The sequence below is a fragment of the Antechinus flavipes genome, chromosome 3, assembly GCF_016432865.1.
Source record: "Antechinus flavipes isolate AdamAnt ecotype Samford, QLD, Australia chromosome 3, AdamAnt_v2, whole genome shotgun sequence".
Taxonomy (NCBI): Eukaryota; Metazoa; Chordata; class Mammalia; order Dasyuromorphia; family Dasyuridae; genus Antechinus; species Antechinus flavipes.
The window spans coordinates 85,795,393-85,819,578 of record NC_067400.1 but is presented as its reverse complement, the minus strand read 5'-3'; the positions used below and the strand labels follow the sequence as shown (position 1 = coordinate 85,819,578).

The window sequence follows — 24,186 nt, the reverse complement described above, 5'->3', positions numbered from 1 at the left end:
TTCAATCTCCTTAGATCTTTTTCTGAATGCAGGTGGTATTTTCTGTCCAAAGTCTATTGGGATTGTTTCAGATCAAACTGCTGAGAAAAATTAAAGGTTTCATAATTGATCATCACCCATTCTTCCTGTTATTGTGTACAATTTATTCCTGGTTCTGTTGTTTTGCTCAGCATCGGTTCATGTAAATTGTTCCAAATCTTTCTATAATCAGCTTATTCATTATTTTTTATAGAACAATGATATTCCATTATCTTCATATACCACAACTTGTTTAGCCATTCCCCAGTGAATGGGCATCTATCCCCTCATTTTCCAATTTGCAACCACAAAAAGAGCTGCTACAAACATTTTTGCACATGTGGGTCTTTTCCCTCCTTTATGATTTCCTAGAGATACAGACTCAGTAGTGGCACTGCTGGATCAAACAGTATGCAACAGCTCTTTGGGCATAGTTCCAGATGCTCTCCAGAATGGTTGGATCATTTCACAACTTCACCAACAAAGAATTAGCGTACCAGTTTTCCCACAGCCCCTTCAACAATTGCCATTATAATTTCCATCATCTTAGTCAGTCTGAGAGGTATGAGGTGGTACCTCAAAATTGTTTTAATTTGTATTTCTTTAATCAATAGTGATTTAGAGTATTTTTTCCTATAACTATAAATGGTTTTAATTTCATCATCTAAAATTTGTCTGTTCATATCCTTTGATCACATATCTATTGGGGAATGACTTGTATTCTTACATATTTGATGCAGTTCTTAATATATTTTAGAAATGAGACTTTTATCACAATCACTGGCTGTAAAGATTTTTTTCACAGCTTTATACTTCCTTTTAATCTTGTTTCTGTTGCTTTTGTTCAAAAGCTTTTTAGTGTGATCAAAGTTGTCTATTTTGCCTTTCATAATGTTCTCTAGTTCTTTGGCCATAAATTCCTCTCTTCTCCAAATATTTGATAGGTAAATTATTCCTTGCTCTCCTAATCTGTTTATTGTATCATCTTTTATGCCCAAATTATGTATCCATTTTGACCTTCTTTTAGTATGGGGTGATGGCTTTTCTTCTTTAAAAAACAGCTTTTAGTTTAATTTTTTCAGTTAAAATATTTTAAAACATTAATCCATTCTTCCTATTCCCCTATGCTCCATTATTCAATTAAAAGTATATAGCTCTTACTATGTAATTACACAGTCCTGAAAATATCTCTCTCTTTCAACCTTTTAATCAGAATTCCCAGTTTCTCAAGGTCATCTATTCTATTCTTGGATGGCTTGGAGTTTGGAAGCTTCAATCTGCTCCCCTGTAACACATCCCGCTTTCCCCTACTTCTGCTCCCTGGGCCAAAGGAACAGAGCTGGCTCCAGGATAGCCCTTCCGTACTTGAAGATAGATGACTAGTGGTTCTCCTCTACATTCTCTTCTTGAAGCTAAGCATCCTTTCTTCTTCTTTGGTTCTTGTTTGGCATCCTTGTGCTCTTCATATCCTGGATACTCTCTTCAGATACTTGGCTGACTTCTCCTGATGTGACCTGATTAGGAAAGAGTATCACAGGACTGTTACCTTTTTCTTTCTTAAACATTGTCTCTGACCCCACATTTGGTGACTATCATGTGACACTGTTAATTCTGGGAACTACAGCTCTTTTTCTATAGGAGCCCTTGTTTAGCTACTCCTACCCCGTCTTGTATGGGCAGGACTCGTTTTTGGAACCTTTCATTTATATCATTGTTTAATTTGGCATGATTTGATTTAGCTGTTGAGACATTTTTGCATCTGGGTTCAGTCGTCAGCCTGGTAGTTATCCCTCCTAGCATGGTCTCATCCACCGATTTGATAGACGTGCCCTCTGCCTTCTTTTAAGCCACTTGTTAGAGAGGCGGTGTTACATCAGAGAGAGGGCTGGACTTGGCATAAGGAAGATATCAGTACAAAGCGTGCCCTGGTACCTGCTAGCTGTAGAAATCACAGATATCTCTGAGCCTCAGTTTCATCATTTGCAAAGTATTAATAATAATAGCACCTTTCTGGCAGAGTTGTTGTGGTACCTTAACATGCTTTGTGAATGGCATGGAGAGAGGGCCAGACCTGAAGTTAGGAAAACCTGAGCTCAAATTCTGCCTCAGACACTTATTAAATATGATATCCTGGGCAAATACTCACTTCCCCTCAGTTTCCTCAGCTGTAAAAATGGGAATAATCGCAGTACCTACTTGGCAGGCTTGTTATGAGAATCCAATAAGATAGTATGTGTAAAGGGCCCCTGGTCCTCAGGTCCTGACACATTGTAGGCAATATATAAATACTTTTACTGTTATTATCTACTAATATTATGGATAGAAATGTTAATAATGGAGGCCCAGGGAACATGCCACTGGACAGGAAGTCATGGGTACAACTCTTATCAGACATTCATTTAGTTCTGAATCCACCAGACTTAACTGTCACTCTCTCCATCTCAACCATAGCCATAATATTAGAGAAAGACTTACTTCTGTATGTATACTGTTACCACTTTTGAGTGATCTTCCTTTCTCATTACCATGTCAAGACAGTATATTAAGTTAGTCTAGCATGACCTTTAAAAAAAATACCTTGCCATTGATAGCTTTTTTAATATCATCTACATGTCCCAGTGATGGCATTCATTTTCCTCTCCCAGAGAGATGTTCTTTATAATAAAGAATTTTAAAAGAGGAGGGAAAAATTCAGGAAAACTAATTAAGATATCTTGAAAAAGTCTCCCATGATATCCAGAGTTCTATAACCATATTTGTCTCTGCCAAGATGTGATTGAATCATAGCATGTCTTTGAAGCCAATCTTGGTCATGATCATTTCAAAATTCAATTTTATTTGTTTTTACTTTCTTTCATTTATTTTGTTGTTGTATATCATTTATCTGGTTCTGCATTCTAATTTTGAATCAGTTTGTACCTCTTCCCATGTTTCTCTACTCTCATTATTCATTAATCTCTATGATTTGGGGCAAGTTTCTTGACCTTAAGAAAAAGGGATTTGACTAACTGTCCCCAGGGGTCCCTTCAGTTCTGCAGCAGCCATCCTAAAAATTATGTTACAGGCATATCCTATTACATTTATGAATCACAGTTTGTTTAGAAATTTCCCCATCAGAAGACATGTACTTTTATTTTCAGTCCTTTGCTGACCTAAATATTTTGGCATATGTGGGGTCATTATTTGTGGTCATTAATCTCCTTAGGGTATATGCCTAGTAGAGGAATCTCTGAGTCAAATAGTATAGACATACTGTAATTATTTTCTTCACAAAATTCCAAATTTATTTTCAGGATGGACCAATTAACAACTCCTCCAAGAATTAATCAGACTTCTTGGGCATGGTGGAACCATGATAATTTTTAACAATTGCTATTGTACCTTTTAAGTGCTCGCAAGCCATCTCCTCATTAATTTGCATTAGGCTTTTACCAAGAATAAAAATAAATAACATTCTTCTATAGGATACAAATTGAATTCTTTTAGCTTTTAAAAAATTGTTACGACTTCCGGTTAAGATGGCGGAGAGGAGGCTCACAGCTGCATAAGCTCCGCGCTTTCTCTCGCTATCCACTTCATTACAAGCCTCTGAATCAATGCTTGACTGAAAAAAACCCACAAATAGTTACCAAGAGAAACCATCCTTGAGATTTGCCAAGAAAGGTCTGTCTTTACTGGAGGGCTGGGACGGTTTTAGATCGGGCGCAGGCGGCGGGCAGCGGCAATGAGAGCACGGGAGCAGACGGGAGAGGGGGTGGGGAGTGATCACAGCAGTCTCTGCGGGGAGAGCTTCGCTACAGGTTTGGATACTTTGCTCCAGCAGCAAGTCAGCAGCCCAGCAGAGAAGCTAAAAACACCGGGGCTGAAGAATACAACCCCAAACAGCTGGAGTCTCCCGGGACCTGGCCGCCCCCCCTTCCCCCCCCACAGTGACTCAGCACGCTCTGGGATCTCAGAGCGCATGCGCAACACAGTCCTGCTAGTGCCTCACTGCTGCCCCCTGCAGTCTGTAGAGGAAGCTCGGTAACACACCCAGCCCCTCCCCCAAAGAAAGACTCCAGTTTTTTCTGTTTTTCTTTGGTAGTTTGTCTTTGATTATTAGACAGAATGAGCAAGAAGCTGAAGAGGACTTTAACCCTTGACAGCTTCTATACAGATAGAGAGCAGACTCTAAATCCTGAGGAGACTAAAAACAGACAGTCCCCAGGTGAATCCCCAAAGGAGGAGATCATCTGTTCCTCAGCACAGATGAACCTCATAGAAGTAATTTAAAAAGCTCTCACAAGGGAGCTAGAAGAAAAATGGGAAAAGGAGAGGGAGGCTTGGCAAAAGGAGAGGGAAGCTTGGCAAAAGAGCCTGGAGAAGTCAGTTAAAGAGAGAGTGGATAAAGAAGTAAAATCCTTGAAAAATAGGATTGGTGAACTGGAAACAGAAAACAGCTCTCTAAAAAACAAAATTGGCGAAATGGAAAAAAATTCCACAGAACAAAAGAATTCAATTGGACAATTAGAAAAAGATCTTTAAAAAGTGAGTGAAGAAAACACTTCACTGAAAATCAGAATTGAACAATTGGAATTGAATGACTCGAGGAGACAAGAAGAATCAGTCAAGCAAATCCAAAAAAATCAAACAATGGAAAAGAATGTGAAATACCTTCTGGGGAAGACAACAGACCTGGAAAACAGATCCAGGAGAGACAATCTGAGAATCATTGGACTCCCAGAAAAGAATGATGAAAAAAAGAGCCTGGACACTATTTTCCAGGAAATTATCAAAGAGAACTGCCCAGAAGTCATAGGAACAGAGGAAAAAATAAACATTGAAAGGATTCATCGATCACCCACTGAAAGGGATCCTAAAATCAAAACACCAAGGAATATAGTGGCCAAATGCCAGAACCCTCAGATGAAGGAAAAAATATTGCAAGCGGCTAGAAAAACCCAATTCAAGTATCAAGGAGCCACAATAAGGATCACCCAGGATCTGGCAGCATCCACATTAAAAGATCGAAGGGCCTGGAATATGATATTCTGAAAGGCTAAGGAACTTGGTATGCAACCAAAAATAACTTACCCAGCAAGAATGAGCATCTTTTTCCAGGGAAGAAGATGGACATTCAACGAAGTAAGCGAATTTCATCTATTTCTGATGAAAAAGCCAGAACTTAATAAAAAGTTTGATCTACAAATATAGAACTCAAGAGAAATCTAAAAAGGTAAAGATTAATCTTGGGAACTATATTTTGACTATATAGATGTATAAAGAATACATGTATACCCTGTTCTAGAAATTGATGTGGAAAGGACATTGTACCAGAAAAAGGGTAAAGTGGGGATAGTACATCTCATGAAGAGGCATAGGAAACCCATTATATCTGAGAGAAAGAAGGGAGGGGGATGAATATAGTGGGTATCTTACTGCCTTCAGAATTGGCTTTAAGTGAAAAATCTTAAGACATATTCAATCTATGGTGAAACTTCTCCCACCTCATTGAAAAGTGAGAAGGGAAAAGTGAAAAGGGAAGGAATAAGCTAAGCGGAAGGGAATACGGGAACTGGGAGGGAAAGGGGTAAGATAGGGGGAGGAACTCTAAGGCGGGGGAGGGATACTAAAAAGGGAAGGCTGTGAGAAGCAAGTGGTGCTCACAAGCTTAATACTGGGAAGGGGGGGAAAGGGGAAAGAAGGGAGAAAAGCATAATCCGGGGTTAACAAGATGGCAAGCAATACAGAATTGGTCATTCTAACCATAAATGTGAACGGGGTAAACTCCCCCATAAAGAGGAAGCGGTTAGCAGAATGGATTAAAAGCCAGAATCCTACAATATGTTGTTTACAGGAAACACACCTGAAGCGGGGAGATACACGCAGGTTAAAGGTAAAAGGTTGGAGCAAAATCTACTATGCTTCAGGTGAAGTCAAAAAAGCAGGGGTAGCCATCCTGATCTCAGATCAAGCTAAAGCAAAAATTGATCTAATTAAAAGAGATAAGGAAGGGCACTATATCTTGCTAAAGGGCAGCATGGATAATGAAGCACTATCTATATTAAACATATATGCACCAAGTGGGGTAGCATCTAAATTCTTAAAAGAGAAACTAAGAGAGCTGCAAGAAGAAATAGACAGTAAAACTATAATAGTGGGAGATCTTAACCTTGCATTCTCAGAATTAGATAAATCAAACCACAAAATAAATAAGAAAGAAGTCAAAGAGGTAAACAGAACACTAGAAAAGTTAGATATGATAGATCTCTGGAGAAAATGTAATGGAGACAGAAAGGAATACACTTTCTTTTCAGCAGTTCATGGAACCTATACAAAAATTGACCATATATTAGGACATAAAAACCTCAAACTCAAATGTAGTAAGGCAGAAATAGTAAATGCATCCTTTTCAGACCACGATGCAATGAAAATTACATTCAACAAAAAACCAGGGGGAAATAGACCAAAAAATAATTGGAAACTAAATAACCTCATGCTAAAGAATGATTGGGTGAAACAGCAAATCATAGACATAATTAATAACTTCACACAAGAAAATGATAATAATGAGACATCATACCAAAATATATGGGATGCAGCCAAAGCGGTAATAAGGGGAAATTTCATATCTCTAGAGGCCTATTTGTATAAAATAGAGAAAGAGAAGATCAATGAATTGGGTTTGCAACTAAAAATGCTAGAAAAGGAACAAATTAAAAAATTGTTACAAGATTTGTCCTTTTCAGAGTTGAGGTACCTATCCTATTGTAGTTCAATAATTACACTTATAAGTTCTTTAAAATTCTAGATATAGTTCATCTGGGCCTGGAGACCTCACTTCACTGAGTGCAGCTAAGTGATATTTGCCTCCCTCCTTACTTTCCATTCCCTTGAAACCATTTTTGTTCTACCTTTGCTAATCCAAAGATCATTCTTTTAGGAGAGAAAACTGTATGTGATAGTTTTCTGAAAGTGGATATAACCATCTGTAAGCTTATTTATTCACTTACTGAAATGAGAAGTTCAGAAGTCAGGACTGATAGAAGATTAGCATCTCTTCCCTCTGGAGGATCACAAGGCAACATTCATTACTGCCACTATTATAGAACGTAGTCTAGTATACCATCATTTTTCTTTTAAGATTTCAATTGCCAGTTGCTCAGTGTGTGAGCAGAATTGTAAGGGGGTCGAAATTGAATCTGATTTTGGAGATGGATCCAGCTGTGAGGATGACTATATTCATGATCTTTCCCACTTTTATAATGAGAAGTAGTTAACTCAGGAAGGTTTGTCAGTATCGGTGGGAGGTGACTAGGCAGTGTTTGACAGCAGCAGCACATGGGTCATGCATATCTTGTTAGCACTGTGGTTCTTAAAGTCACTGTTGCTAAGGATGGCTCAGACTTACTAGAGAGATTCCCAAGATAAAGAATAAGAAATGGGAGATTTGCTTAAACTTGTTTTTGTTGCTAAATATAATCATGTAGCTATTAGATTTTTATAAAAACTTACTTTGATTTGAATAAACTTTTAGCAAAACTACAAATCATCTCCAGTTGAGATTGAGAAATGATCATGAATCAGTAATAATTAGAATCAATTAATTGTGTATTCATTTTGAGGCGATGCAAAAATTTTGGAATTGCAAATATCTTTTAATTAACATATCCTCTCTGAATATCCCATCTTGTTTATTTGTTTTTATTTGTACTTCATTCTTGAAAAGGATCAATGACATCAGGAGGGTGATATCTTGACTTGCAAGTGAATTGATGGTAAGATAGAACTGTGCAAAGTCATCAGCCTCATTCCAAGCCATCCAAGTTTAGTGGTAAGAAGTAGGTCAGAATGGCAATAACCTGGGATGCAGTGGGAGATCTTGACTTAAGCCAAGGTCTTTCCCAAGTCTCAGTTTCCCTGAAGAAACCCATTCAGTGATTAAAGGCTGGGTAAAAATTGAGGCAAAGGTGGCTTAGTTTGGCTTCATAAAAAAAGATCTATCTGAGATGGGAAGACCCTCAAGAGTTTCTGGATAAAACAGAAGCAGTTACTATTTACACTCACTCTGAGCCATTAGTTCTTCCTGAGAAGGAAAAATGTCCTTATTTCTCCTTTCCTCTCTCAGAAGTGGTAGGCAGAGCATCTATAGCAGTTCCACCTACAAGTTGATCTCACAGTAATTGTTTTCTTAAAAGTTATCCTCAGTAACACAGAATGTTGGGTCTAGAAACCACTATGGAGATCCAGCAAGTGTTATTAAGTTCTTAATGTCTACAACGTTCTAGGATGCAAACATAAGGAATGAAACCAATCCTACTTGCAAGAAGCATACATTAAACAGAGATCATCTGTTATTAGTCCTAACTCTAGTAGCATTCTGGGAAATAAACTTGCTAAGGATTATCTTCCCTATTTTACTATAGATGAGGAAACCATAATCACATAAACTAATATGCATTGTGGATGGGATTTACACCCAGATTCGTTGTTTGTCTTATACCATGTGGGAGGTCATCTTACTCTCTAATTTTACAGATGAGGAAGTAACTTGCCCCAAATCATCGAAGCTCATAAAGAACAGAAGTGGACCTCACAGTCAGATCTTCTGAGTGTATATCTAGTATTCCTCCTATTGAACTATCTCTATAGAGCCTTTTAAAAAAAATAGGTAACATATGCCTGATTTTAAAGCACATTTGGGGAAAGAGAAAGGGTGAAAGAAATTACAGATATTTGTTAAGCAATCTGTATTGCTTGTTTTTTTTTTTAATTTTAAATTTTTACTTAACAGCTTAGTGATTAGAATGATTTAACTTTTTAAAACTGCTTTTCTTAGCTTATGTATTATTCCTTCAAAATTTCTGCTTCATAGCATTTTCCTATAGTATATCTTCCATTAATTTTATTCAGATAATTTAATTGAATTACACTGTTGCTGCTTCTTTAGTCCTAAATGTTTCTTTTTTTGATTTTTTCAATAATTTCATAGAGAATTGAATACTTTGTGCATATTGTTTCATTCCATTCCTTTTCAGTAAATAGAACTATTGCTGGACTAGGATTAATGAAGACTTTTGTTCGCTGCTACTATGATTGGGCACAACTGTTAACGTTGCAGAGTTTGAGTTTTCCCATCTATAAATGAGTTTACTAATAATTTTACTATATACTTGCCTATCACAGGATTGTTATGAAGAAAACATATTGTAACCATAAAGTAGGGATTATTATTGATTTTAATAATGATATTAATTCTACTTGGAGCATTATATTATATCCTAGTTGTTATTGCTAGCTTTTTTATTGCTTTGGATAATGTAAAATATTACTTGAGTATGATGACATTTAATAATAAAAAAAAAATCTGACTTCTTTGATCTAGTTATGCATATAGTTGAGAAACCCTTGCTTTCAAATGCTCTTTATTCTTATTAGCCTTTCTGCCCAGTACTGTGAAAATGGTGTAGAAAATCATATTTGAGGATCATTTGTTGGAAAGACCATTTCCCTGCCCAACCATAGTTATTTGCCTTGTAAATATTACTGTATTTTTGAAGCATACTATTTGCTAGAAATTGCTGTATAATCAATCTTAACTTTTGAGCACATTAGTTTTTGTATACTTGTTTCATAAATCTCTTCTGTTAAATAATATTTATAATCTCTAAGGGGTCCTATAAGTAGACAATTATTTTGTGTCTTGCCATATCACTTTTTAATGTGGTGCTTTTCTTACATTCTGTTTTGTAAACTTTTTAAATGTTTTTTAACTAATTAAAATCCATGCATAATTTTCATATTAATTCTATATATATATATATATATATATACACACCTACTTGTATGTCTCTCATTTGCCAAGCAGAATGTTGGTAATTGATAAATGCTTAATAAATATTTGATAGAAAAGATTAATGCAAATTGAGTACCTTAAATTGCTGTTAATTCCTACTATTAAATTGGTTATGGTTATATGTTGCATACTTTATAGCAGACCCTCGAAACAAAGAGATTTCTGGCTTCTAAGATAACATGCAAATACCAAGGTAATTATTTAACTATCAAGAATAGTTAACATTTCTCAATACTTTTAAAGACCTTTTGTTTCCCATAGTGTTTCTTATTCTTTTGTGTTTGGATGATCTAATAATTTTGAGGTTGTTTGCTTGCCTGTTAAAATGGCTGTAGTTTATTTTATAAGAGCTGTGTGTTGTTGAAGCACTATAATCAGTTAAGCACTGGATGATGTGGTTAGTTAGCTGGCAATAAAGTTATGCTGGGAGCTGTGTAGGAAAACATGGGCATGAGAGGAACTATGGAAAGGAATGAGCATTCATATGTGCCAAACATTTTTGGAATGTTATTGTTACCTCATTTGATACTCAACAATCCTGCAACAAGGTCAGTGGATGTCATTATCCCATTTTGTTGTAGAGGAAAAAAATGAGACAAAAAAATGAGAAGTTAAATGTCATGTAAATTTCTGAGGCTTTGAACTCATGCCTTCCTGACTCCAGGCCTGAGGCTTTCTACCCACTGCATCACAGAGCAACTTTTAATGATGGTGTTACAGTCCTGTAGATTGGGACAAGATGCGACTTCAGTGTCTTATTAAGTGAAGGAAATGGGTTACTAATAATCCTTGCCATTTACTTATTTCAAAGGACATTTGAGATTAATTATGAAAAATTTTGAACATCTCCAGGTTACCATTGATTCTCAATCCTTGTCAAATTGTGGTTACAACCCTCACTCTGTACATTCTCCAACTACTACTTCTACCCCCCTGCCTCCTTCAATTTAAAACACAAACACACACACACACACACACACACACACACGCACACACGCACGCACATATATATATGGCATTTGTTTATCATCATTATTCTTACTGTTATTTAAAGAATGAAAATGAATTTTGTTTTGAATCATGCTTCTTAGGTAATTAGAAAAGTCTTAACAGTTTTACAAAACCAAGATTGAGAATCCCTATATTATATCATTATATCATATGACCATATATGATCATATTATCATATTAGATCATTCATCAAAGCCTTTTCCCTCCAACAAGGCTTACTCATAGCCACTAATTTGCTAGATGTACATGAACTTGTTAGACTTGCTAATTATTTTCTTCCACATGCCCATTATCAATTGACTTTTACAAATACAATTCTATTCAGTACTCTAATTATATATATTTTTGCTTCACTGGATTCACTGGAAAACTTCACCTCACTGACCCCTTGAGCTGAGATTTTCCTGAATCCAGTTTTCTGTATGATTTGAACTATTTTATTGGGGCTGAGATGAAATGGGATGGGAAGAAAAAGTCCAAGCCGTCTGGGGCCAAAGAGATAGATAGCTTAACTTTGTGTAGGCAATGTAGATGTTCATATAGTCAGATACTCTAATTTTTAAATAATCTGTATCTCCAAAGTTTTTTGCATGTTATTTCCTGGTCGTGTAATGTTATGTTACTAGAGATATAATAAAAATGTCCAATACTTCATCCTCCAGGTCTACCATCTAAAAGAAATTCTTTGATTTATAATGAATCTTTTAGCCATGTAGCTAAAACCTTTTGGCTTTTGTAAATTTCCATTTCTCATTAACAAGAATGTGAATAATTTATATAATGATGATTTGTAATTCAGTAATTTTGACTCTTCATGACCCCCATATGGGGTTTTCTTGGCAAAGATACTGGATTGATTTGCCATTTCCTCTTCCAGGTCATTTTACAGATAAGGAAATTGAAGTATATAGGGTTAAGTGATTTGTCTAGGGTCATACAGCTAGTATTTGAAGCCAGATTTTAACTCAGGGAGATGTCTTCATGACTTCAGGCCCACCATTCTATCCACTGTGCCATGTAACTGCTTATTATGTTAATGTTATTTTTAATAATATTAGCAATAATAAATTTCCAAGTAGAAAGCCATAAGTGGTATATATACATAAGACTATATTTTTATAAATTAGGTTGTTGGAATAGAGATCAAGTATATAAACAGTATATACAATAAGGAGCCAAATAAGAGTGTATCAGTCCAGCCTTGAGGATTATGTGAAAGATACAACCACAAAAGAATATAAAGCTATGTCATTTACAGCAAACTTGACTTGTAAAAATATGAATATACCAAAAAAGGTTGGTGAATCAGACTCCCTTGCAGTATTAAAAATGTGATTTTATTTGCCCAAATTCTATTTACTCACACCTTTTCAGAAATACATCAGTGCTGGGAAGTGAGCTCAATTTGTATTTGTGTGTTCTTGACATTTGAATAGCGTATTATAGTAGTATTTAAGTATGTATCTTCCAAGAAACAAAAGACTGCTTTTCAATCATTCTTTTACTGATAAAAGTAGTTATAACTTGTTTTAAAAGAACATTTACTACTTTATATTTGAACAGCAAATATTGTATTCTCATACATGTGGAGTTTTTCCAGAATAAAATTTTTATATCAATCCAGCATTCTAATGGCTCTCACAACTATCTCAGTTTCTGTATTTTGGTTACTGTTGACAGTGTGTATTTTGTGTGTGTATGTGTGTGTGTGTGTGTGTGTGTGTAGCGTGGTGTATGTATGGGTATATATACATACACACACACACACATATATATATATTTACATATATATATATATCAATATCACATATATTTACACAAGTGTACACTTGTGTCCATGGCCTTGAATATTTGGAGACTTCTCTCTAGTCTCCAGCAGAGCTGTATTTCATGCCCACTCATTAGATTTAGTATGATGTTCAGAAGCCAAAGGACAAAATATTTTGTGGAACACTGGGTGGATATTTTTTCCAAATTTTTCCAAAAGGAGTATCACATTTGAATATATATTTTCTTGTGAGACATCACAGTCTGGCTTTAGAGTAACAGTTGACTTTTCCCTGGGGTCTGTCATGGTGAATGTTGAAATGTCAAATTGAACTGAATCTGTTTTTAGTAGCAGTATTGTACCCCTCTCCCCCAAAAGTACCCAAACTCGTATATAACGCCCCCCTCCTTATCAATTCCAGTCATGTACAATAGGATCCAGTCTTGTGTTTTGAAAGCTCTACTAGACCTTTTTTTTATCCATTTCTCTTTGGAGTGTTGCTGTAAAATACACACAGTGCAGCTTTAGTTCCATTTTGCAAAGGTCATCAGAAGGCCTGAGTTCTAGCCCTGGATTCTGTCATTGATTACTTTATGACCATACAACTTGTGTTCCCTCTTTTGTAAAATAGAGATAATACCACCTGCTTTGCTTACTAATAAAGCTATTACAAGGATCAATTTTGTAATTTTAAAGTTGTAGAATTGTAAAAGTAAAGAATACTTTATAATAGATGAATTGCTCTTTAAACTGTGAGTTATTTTTTTACGTAAAGATTGTGCTAGAATAAATATATAGGATACTTTCAATCTAGAAATATTTATTACTATGTTTCACTAAGAAATGTGGTCAGTTAAGGAAACATATAAAAGTAAAAAAAACAGCGAGAGCAGTCTTGAGTTTTCTTCCCTCCCCACCAGACAACACTGCTTTTCCCTTCTTTTCTTTCTTCTTCTTTTTTGTTTTTAATAGTCTGTACCCTCTGCCTATTCAACTAGCATTCTTGAGGTGTGTCACTCATCCATGTGGATCAGATTGGTAACTTGGGAAAGAATCTGGATGATACACATTTAGTCCTTCAGGGTTATTATCTATTTATCTCTTAATTTCTTTAGATATTGCATTAGTATTCAGTTATCTATCCTCTCTTCTGTACATGCCCCATCCTCAGATACTTAAGAATATAATTTTTTTAAGTCTGTATAAAGAAATATAGTACTAATAAGAACTCAAAATAGTTATGAAGCACATAAAAATTAAAAATAAAACCAGGAGAGAGGCCAGTATATAAAAGATGGACTGGTTGAGCCTAAAGTATACTCCACTCAGTATGATTCCAGCCCTCTTTGAATTTTCACTTAGAAATAACCAGTGATGGAAATCTCGCCTCTCAGTGTCAGAGGCAATATGGTTTAGGATATGTAAAAGAGAAAACTTTGGAAATGGAAAGATCCAGGTTCAAGTGCTATATCTAATGTACACATGGCAACTCCATAAGATTGGGTTACCAGATCTAGAAGGGTGAATGGAGTTTCTACATCAGGGAGTCCCATGTTGTTGTAATCACAGATATAGACCGAATTAAAAAGTTCTCGTTGTTTCTTCCTTTTCAATGTTTGACTTAAATATTATCAAAAGATTCTCTCATTTCATTAAGACTATAATAACAAATTTAATATTGAAATAATAGCCTAACAATTAGTTTTTAGTTGTAATGTTTCAAAGTGCTTTGAAATATGATACTTGTCCTTTCCTGTCCTAAGTTGTAACATGTCATGTTTTATTTAGATTTTTTAAAGAGGCGATCAGTTACTGAAAATGGATAAGTACTTAACTAGTAAAGTTAACTTTTAATGTATCATTAAATCCTTTCTAATGATTTCTTCTTTTGAAGGAAGGAGATTGAGGAAGAAATTTCTGAGTGATCCTAGTGAAAATACCATTGCTATAGGGGAAGAACTTTTAACCTGGTGTCTGTATTTTTAAAATTATATTTTAATAACCGTTTTAATAGAGTTGATTTCTTTATAATTTTATTTTATGCATTTAAAAACATTTTTTCCCCTGAGAAGGGGTCCATAGGCTTTATCAGATTTCAAAGTGGTCCATGACATTAAAAAGATTTTTTAAATCTCTGCTTTATAATTAATGTTTTGTAAAGCCTCTTGAATTTTTTTTAATGGAAAGTAATAATACAGTTAAAAAAAGATATTATGTGGCATAATATTATGAGTTAAGTTAACTATATGGGTTAAACCAAAATTTAAAAATATTTAATAATTTAAAAAAATTTTAATAATTTTTAAAATTTCTTTATTCAAAGACATGAAATTTAGAGTTGAGCTGGATTCAAATCCCAGTTCTGTTATTTATATCCTCTCTGATTTTGGTCAAGTTACATATTCTTTCTGGGCTCATTTTCCTCATCTGTAAAATGAGAGAGTTGAACTTTATAATCTCTGATGTCGCTTTTGTCCTAAATCTGTAAGACTATGATAAGAACTTTTCGAAGGTGTAGCTATGATCTTGACCCATGTCTTCATTTTTTAAAATGATCCTCTTACATTAAGACTGATTTTTTTCAGCAAAGTACATGTAGTTTTTAGCATAATCCAGAAAAATATTAAATTTGTGGATTCTCAGTTCATTTATTGAAATGCTGGCCTATTTGTAGTAGTATTCAGATTTGTGTATATAGTTATTCTGTAAACACAGATATGTCAAAAATATTTTTATCATTTGACTTGAAATTTTGCTTTTAAAGATCCAGTGTATCTGTGACATTAAATAACTAAGATTTCTGCATTACCAAATGCCAAATTCCAAGATAAAATAACTCCATAAAGCCATCAGGTAGTTAAAAGTCAATGCTTACTTTTACCATACATTGCTAAAATATGTTAAAAATTACCTGACGTTTTATGAGAAATAGTACATTACTTTCCTTTTCCATATTTTTAATAGTCTACATTATAGTATAAGTATGAAGATTTTAAAATGTGGATTGTTAAGATAACTTTGCACTAGCCAAGGTGTTTCATTTTTTGTTTTGTTTTTAAGAATGCTTTTAGACTTGGTACATATAGAAAGGTTCTTTAATAATCACATTTAATCTGTACCCAACATTGGGTGTGATGTTACAACAATTAAATGTGTGCCTTTGAAAGTGAATTTACTATTAATGAATGAGTTTTGTGTGTATCAAATTACATTTTATAAATATGAATATTAAAATGCAATCTCAGGCATTCTTGAGGGATATTTATGCACATGTGTATTACTGCTAAAACTTAAGTTTGATCTTTCAAATTTTTTTAGATTAAAAGAGTAGGTCTAGCAGATTAAATTAGTACTTTTCATGGTGAAGGTGGCATAAAGTGACTCAGCTCCTCTCTGTAAGAAATAAACATACATTTGAAAAGCATTTTTAAATTTTTTAGATATGTGATTTCATTTAAACATATAAACCTGAAAAAAAAATAATTTTTTGGTACAAATATGTAAAATTTATTTTTTGAAAATTATTTCTCATATTCATTCAACCAGGATTTCAAAGAAACTTATCATTTTAGTAAAACCCAATGAATCTTAAGATCTCATAAATATTTTTAAGGTCAAAACTATCACTTTTATAGTAAATTGCATTTGTGACTGAATTATTTTATAGCATGAGGAAGAGATGGTGATGTTTTAATATTTTTGATATTTTGTTTTCTTTTATTTGTGGTAATTGGGCTCTGAAACAACTGCTATTTATATTTTAATAATAATAACTATCAAGACTTAAGTTCTCCATACCTGTAGGACTTCGACCTGCAAAAAACAGATTTGCTAATTTTTCAACTTATGTGACTATCCAGTGTTATTGTGACATGGTAGTTGGCTATTTCATGTCATAGATTTAACATGAAGTCGTTAAGTGACAATATTAATGTTCTGACATATTATTACTATTGCTTATAGTCATGCATACAAGAAAAGAAGCTAGCATTGTTTTTATTTTTTTTTATTGTTACCAAACACAATATTCTAGGAATTTTCAGCAAATTATCAGTTCAGCTGTAATTCCAGTTTTGTTTCACAAGAAGCTGTGAAATATTCTTTGTCTCCTGCTATTAAAATTTAAATCAATATCTTTAATGCCCTCTTGCAGTTTCATTTTGTTGCACTAGAAATCTGTTTTAATTTATCTGCAAGTCTGTGTTGTGCTGAGTACTTATATTTTCCAAATCAGCTGTTTTGTAATTTTTCTGTAAGCAGACAGTTTTTTAAGTCTTATATTCTGTTCAAATATTTTTATCATCATAAAAGTGCAATAATGTACATGCATGTTAATCGTGCAAGTGCACAAGACATTTTATATAGCGATTCCAATTGAAAACCACCTGAAAGAAAAAATAAACAAATACCAAAAACATTCAATATTTATTTACAGTATTTAGAAGATAGTTTGTTTCTGTTTCAGATGCAGGGTTCTGTCCAGCATAAATAGCCCAGAGATGGATGTCATAGATAGAATTTACATACCATTAGCTCACAGTAATTCATTAGCAGCAGAGCTCTGAGGTACAGAGCTAGTTAGGCATGTTATTTGTGATGTCTGATGCTGTATTTTAACAAGGTTTACTGGCTTCATGCTTGTTGCCTTTGTCTAGTGACAAGAAGTAATTACTTGATAAAATGAAGTGCATCGCTGTGAACAATTGACCCTTTGGAACAATCCAGACTGGTCAGCAATCTAAAGCCACATTTTAAAGCCATCATGATAGCCTCAAACTTAAGAGTTTCCAGGGTGCAGACAAAGGTATTGTCTTCCTTTAGCACAAGTCGTGTGCCATTTTCAGACTTTATGAAGTATTTAAATTGAATAATATTGGAAGATATAGAAAACTCCTCTGGAAATCCATCCAGCCGGCTCTTAGACACCAGTACAATGCGAGATTTTATTTTTGTTATGAAATCAGGAGCATTACAAAAGATTCTCAAACCTTGTGAGCGATCGTGGTTATCAGTGATTTCCAAGAAAGTAGTCTCTCTGGATGTTAGCTGTTCTTTCTCCCACCTTGATTTCACTTCTTCAGCCAGCCCTTTAAGCTGAAAGAATTCTGCCTCCTGGGCCAGGAGTTGATTTTCTCGAAATCCTTCTGGTAGTAGAAGTTCTCCATTCCGTAAGAAGTTCAGAACATGTCTGAAAAGGAGTCCATCCCTGTCTATGAAGTAGTGACCATCAGCATCAAGAGGGCAAAGGATTTTTCCATTGACTATACCTTCAAGGAAAGTATCTGGATACTTGGTCAGTGTTTGTTTTTGAGTAATATACAAATATCCACCAACATTGAGAGTCGTCAGCGTTTTGCAGCTCTTTCCTTGATCAGTACCTTCAGGGCTGTTGTGTTTTCCTTCATAGTCTTTTTCTTTTTCTCTCCTGTTTATTTTGCGTTCCATTTTCAAAATCACTGCAGCTTCTTGTTCTTGGCTTAGAGAGAGCTTTTTAAAAAGCACCACCACCACACAAACACGCCTTTATTCAGCTCTAGCTCGGTGATGGAATGGAAATGCTGGCAACCTCGCATGAGCTGTCAGCTCTGTTTTGCAGTAGGTGGCGTATCAGCTATGTATGCAGGAGGTTTCAGGAGTAAGACTGAAAAAGAGAATTTGCATTTAACCGTATGAAGGCAGAGATTGGTTACAAAAGCATTTTCTTTGCAGGCATGAAAGTTAGATCATTCTGAGTATTTTATGTGCTTACTACCAAATAGGTCACATTTTCTTTTTAATGATATAGGTATTATTAGCATAAGTTTGATTTTTGTATCTAAATAATTTTTAAGTTGTCAAACCAGCAGTGCTTCATATTTATAAATCATTGAGTCATTCAGAATTTTTTTATACATTATCCCTTTTGGAAGCTGGGTATTGAATTAATGATTTTTTTTTTAGCATGTTAGATTTTAGGATAGTATAGATAATAAAACAGAATAAAAGTGGAGATAGCTTTGTAATTTATAAGATTTATACATGATAGATACTGCATAGTGTCAGGTTTTGTTGTTGTTGTTGTTGTTGTTTTGAGAAAATTAGGTGAACTATTCCTGTTATTTATTGTATAGTACCTAGGTTGGGGTTTTTTTTTGGGGGGGGGTGAGGGGGTGGAGGGGTCAGGCATTCTGACTGCAGTATCCTCAATGAAATGATTTCTTAGTTTCTTCAGATATAAATGACTTAAGATGAAAATCAAGAGAGTTAAAAGAGATTCAGTAATCATTTATAATTGATTCTATTTAACCTGCCTGTGGATTCTATGTAATGTTGAGGATAAACAATTGCTGAACAAAGACCCAGACTGCTGTAGCTTGAATATACTATATATAACCAAAATAGATGTAGTGTGGAGGAGGGGGGAAGGGAAGAAAGCAGGAATGGTGAAGAGTGGCAAATTGAAATAGCTTGGCATGAGACAGTAATTAATTGTGTACATGATAAACTAGTTTTTTCTCCATCAAATAATTATTAATAGAACAGGAAAAATTAAAAGCACCCCCAACCTCTGTTTTTTCCCCTTCCAGAGAATGAATACCTGTTTGAGTCCCTTTGAGAGGGAAAAAACCGAACCTTTCTTCCCTCCCCTTTTTGGGAACCCAAAAAATATAATTTGCTTTCCAGAGTAGTGTAGAAAATTAAATCTTTTTATCTAAGGATGAGAACTTGTTTAGGTTTTTATGTCCAAGATTTCAAGTTTCTTTATTTGTAATTATTTATTTGACATATTTGTTTAATTTGAAAAAATGAACTAAATAGCTCTTAAGATAGTAACCTTTACTTTTAAAATTTTTCTCAAGCAACATAAAATATCTTCTATTAAACCAGCCTGATATAAATGTTTGCTTATTTTTCCTGTGAAAAAATGATTTGACTAATGCCATTTTGTCATAAGTAATTAATTTTACAAACTAAGTTTTTATATAGTCAGTAATTATAAATTGTAAATGTATTATTTCTTTATTATATGAAGGAGGATTAAAAGATTGTTGTACTTTGCTTAGAAAAGTCTTAAAGAATTTTTTTTATGTCTTAATATTTTGTGATCAGTTTTCAAATAAATTGTATGGAAGGAATTAGTGAGAGAAATTATTTCAAGGAGAAATTTTCAGCATAATTGATTTAAATCCATAATTATCATATTGTAGAAAACTTATGAAAATAAAATGACAGATGACAAGAACGTTTTTGGAGTTACATTCAAGTCCAATTTATATTCAAATGGCTTTCCTCATCTTTTATGACCCATATTAATCATTGTTATTCATATTACTGTAATTAGTTCACTTTGTTAAGTTTTTGTTGCTATCTTTTGTTTTAGCATCATTTTTATTTCCTAATATATTCCTGCATCTTCAGCCATCCTTTACCAGCAAATTTAAAGAAAGAGAAAAAAAGCAATTCCTTAATCTAACCAAAATAAATTCATATACTTTTTGTAAAGACTTTTATTTGCCATGTATTTTAAAAGTCGTAATGTCTGTTTTAAATAGAATTAACGTAACTCTTAGGAAGAAAAGTCTAGGCACTATAGACATTCTTCTGCAATGGCTGGCAGTCCTTGTCCCAGAACAGCTAGGAGAATACTGTGGTTAGACAAGAAATAGACTTTGCATGTACGTTTGTATGTATGCAGACACACATATATTTACATTTCATTTTAAATTCCCTTTTTGCTTCTTTATGTTTCATTTTTCTCCTAACTTTTTCCTTTTTATGATCTGGATGTTTTCTTTGCAGTAAAAAAGATGATGGTATAGCTGAGAACAAATCGTAATTCCAGGCCTCAGTTGCTCAACCATTTCAAAATTGGAGTAGTTCGTACTGTGGGTACTATGATGTCCTTCTCACTATGTTCCACCATTCAGCTTGTAACACCCTTACCTTCAAACTCGTTTGCCTGACAAAGTAGATCAACTCCTTGTATTACCAACTTTCCCCTCAAAAAAGTTTTTCATTCCTATTTGTGTAAGCTTCACTTCTTGATAAACAGAAATAAAAATATATCCTAATAGAGGTATCTTATGAGCAGCATGCTATGGCCTAAGAACTTAGAATCTGTGACTTTGGTGTTTGGAGTGAACAGGGGTCAATTTTTCTTTGTTTCTTCATTTGTTTAAAAAAAATGCCCCCTTTTTTCATTTGTTTCAATGTTATGGACTAAGTTCTAAGTAATTTTGCCTTCTCAAAAACTTTTTGGTTTGTTGCAGAAGATACTCCTTTTCAAAACCCTTGCCCAATGTCATTTGCTTGTAATCATGGGTACATTGCAGTTATAATTTGACTTTCTATTCTAGAAGTCTCATCCTTTATTTTTTTGAAGTAAACTAATAATTTTTTAAATAAGTTCTTTATGAAGATTTGATATATCAGCCCAGAAAAAACAGGCACATATACAATAAAAACATCATGTATATAATACACATAGAGATTTTTATTGTTTAATTGTTCTCAATTGTATCCACCTCTCCAATCCCATTTGGGATTTTCTTGGTCACACATCTAGTAAGTCTCTGAGATCAAATTTGAACTCAGGATAATGAGTCTTCCTGATCCCAGACCCTGTCTTCTGTACCACCTAGCTGCCCAAACATAGAGATTACTCTATAGATTTTCTTAAAAATTAGATTGTACACTACAGCAGACAGTAACTAATTCACTTGGACAAATTTTTATTAGGCTTTGCTATTTGCTGTTTAAAAAAAAAAAAAAGTGGTACAATATACAAAACTTTTGGCCAAGAATCCAAGTATTATCTTCTTGAGTTTAAATCCAGCTTCTACTGTAGGATGCTGAGCAAGTCACTTAGCTCTTCTTGCCTCAGTTTCCTCATCAGTAAAATGAGCTGGAGAAAGAATGTATCTTTGTTAAAAAACAAAACAAAATAAAAAACCTAAATGAGATCAAAGAGTTGGACATGACAGAAAAGAATTAACAACAAATAAAAAGATTAAGGATTTATGTAAAGAAAATGTTTTGCAGAATGCCTGATAGTCATAAAAGTAGCAGGACTTAAAGAGTAAATACTGTTGGAACTGTAGTTATCTTTACCTATATAACTGAATTTGATTGCTATATAAAACAATTTTGATACAATTTAGCATTTTTTTTTTTTACAGGCTTTTTTTTTTTTTCAGTTAGGAAATTTTTTCAGTTATGTGTTAGGAGTTGCCTATAAATTCTGCATACTCACATATTGTATTTTGCCAGCCATTTTTATCTCCTTTATTGTAACCTTTGGGCCAACTCTGCCCAGAATTTGGTAACTGTCTTGCTAGGAGGTCAATAAAGATAATTAGACCTGGAATAACAAATTGCTGCAGTTACTAAGCATTTCTTGAGCTGAATGCCTTTTATATGTCCTGGCCTTCCCTTGCTTGTTAATTCAAGATTATCCTCTCATCTTTTGGTTCTCTTCATATGATCTTTTTACTTTTCTAATTGGTTCTCTTTTCATTCTCCCTAGAAATTATTTTCTGTTCTCAAATCTCCCACACCACTTTTTTTCCCCTCTCAGATGATGAACTCAGCACCTTTACTGAGGAAATGTAGAGGTCATTTTCTATGATCTCCTTTTTTCTCTGCTTTTTAAACCCCTCAAACTTATCTTCTATTCTATTTCAGTCTCTGATGAAGAGGTGATCATTGTGCTAAAATCAATCCCATTGCATGTATTCCCTTCACATCTTCTCCAGCAATTACCACTCTCACTCAACTCCTCTCTGTCTGAATTTCAGTTTCACCTGTTCTGCTTCCATTCTGCCTATAAACAAAAAAAGTCTCCAACATCCTGGGAAAAAACCTCCCTCAACCCTTCCATTTCCTCAGGCTTCAAGCTTTTCTCAATCTTATGTCTCTCTTCCCTTTCTGGTAGAATACTGGGAGAGAAAAAAATGTCACCACCTCTTGCCTCTCCATCCTCTCTGCATTTCTCAGGTCCTTTGTTTGCACTTTAGCTTCTCATTTAAACATTCCATTGAGATAGCTTCTTCCACAGTTACCAGCAACCTTTTAACGGCTGCATCTTATTTTCTAAATCCTCATCCCTAACTTCTTCAATATTTGAGACTCTTGACTAGACTCCTCATCCATGCTGGTTGTTTGTTTTCTTTTCTTTAGATTTTCATGACACTCGTCACTTGAGTCTCTTCTTGTTTCTCCGCCTCTCAATTTTTTGTGCTCTTTCAGCATTTATATCAGAGTGTGTATGTACCTCAAATGTTGTTCTGGCCCTCTCCTCTTTTTTTCTTCATGCTCTCTCATCTGACAATCTTGTCAGTTCCAATGACATAAATTATTGGGTCTTTTCAGAGGTCTCCAAGATGTGTATCCAAGCTGTGGTCTCTTCCGAGTTCACTGCACATCTCCAGCTGCCTCTTGGACATTTCAAATTGGATATTCCTTAAGTATCTCTTTCTTACCATGTCCAAAGAGCTCAGTACCTTTTCCCCAAAACCCACTGTTCTTCCCCACATTTCCTATAGGAACCATCCTTCTAGTAGCCTCACTCTTCACTTTACCTCCTCACTCTCTCACCATACGTAGCTACTTAGTTAGCTTGTCACTTTTACCTCTTCAGTATCTCTCACACACATTCCCTTCCCTCTCTTTATGTGTCCACTACCTTCTTTCAGGCCCTCTCTTCTCTTCTAGACTATCACTGAAGCCACCCATTTGATCTTCTTGCTTTTCATCTCTCCCTTCAATGTGTTCTCCATGTAGTTGCCTAAAGTGTTAGTCCAACTGTACCATTCTCCTATTTATTAAATTCTGGTGCTCCTGCTTGCTTCTAGAATATATATAGACTCTTTGCTTTATTATTTGAAGTTTACCTACCTTTCCAGTTTTATTATATTTTACCCCTTTTCCTTCAATCTGCATTGGAGCCAGACTAGCTTTTTAGCTGTTCCATCTCCCATCTCTGTGCCTTTTTCCCATGCTTTTCCCCACTTCCTGGAAATTACTCTCCCATCTCTGTCTCTGAGAATTCCTTGCTTCCTTTAGTACTCAGCTCAATTGCCCCTGCTATATGATGCCTTCCTTATTTCCCAGTTTTTATTCATAGATGTTTTCAATGTATTGTCTTTTTCTGAGTTTATTCCTTGAGTTTCTCTATTACCATGAAACTTTTAAGGATCAGATTCTTTTTTTGTGTGTTTGCTCATTTTTCCAGCCCATTTCTTGGCTTTGCATGTTATATTAGATTTGGGCTCTGCTCACCTCTGGAGGTTGGAGGTCTTGGACTTCAAGGGGACCCCAAAAATAATAGGGTTCCAGAGCAGTGTCAAGAGGTGTCTCAAAAAAATTTGCAGAGTTAGATCCATCTCCAAGTCAAAAGGCAAAGTTTATTACATTTTTAACGCCAGTTAAAATGAACTAAGTTCCAAAAGAAGGCAACAAAGAACCAGTATCAAGAAGATAAATTTATAGGGAAAAGTAAGAAACTAAGTGCTTCATATTACTGATAAACTAATTTTATTACTTAGAGATGAAGTTGAAGAATGGTCTGGTTGTG

The 24,186-nt window shown here is 34.5% G+C and overlaps 2 protein-coding genes across 3 annotated transcripts in view; one reads left to right on the top strand and one right to left on the bottom strand.

The window, feature by feature from the left end:
• Positions 1-24,186, top strand: part of GTF2F2 (general transcription factor IIF subunit 2) — a 172,154-nt gene that overhangs the window by 47,836 nt on the left and 100,132 nt on the right. The gene's annotated exons all lie outside the window — the stretch shown is intronic.
• On the bottom strand, positions 16,626-18,260 carry KCTD4 (potassium channel tetramerization domain containing 4). The gene has a single exon (XM_051983844.1). The coding sequence runs from the start codon at positions 18,075-18,077 to the stop codon at positions 17,301-17,303; it is 777 nt and encodes a 258-aa protein (XP_051839804.1). The 5' UTR covers positions 18,078-18,260; the 3' UTR covers positions 16,626-17,300.

Excerpts from the sequence above, each read along its gene's own strand:
- KCTD4 (XM_051983844.1), bottom strand. The coding sequence starts at position 18,077 with ATGGAACGCAAAATAAACAGGAGAGAAAAAGAAAAAGACTATGAAGGA.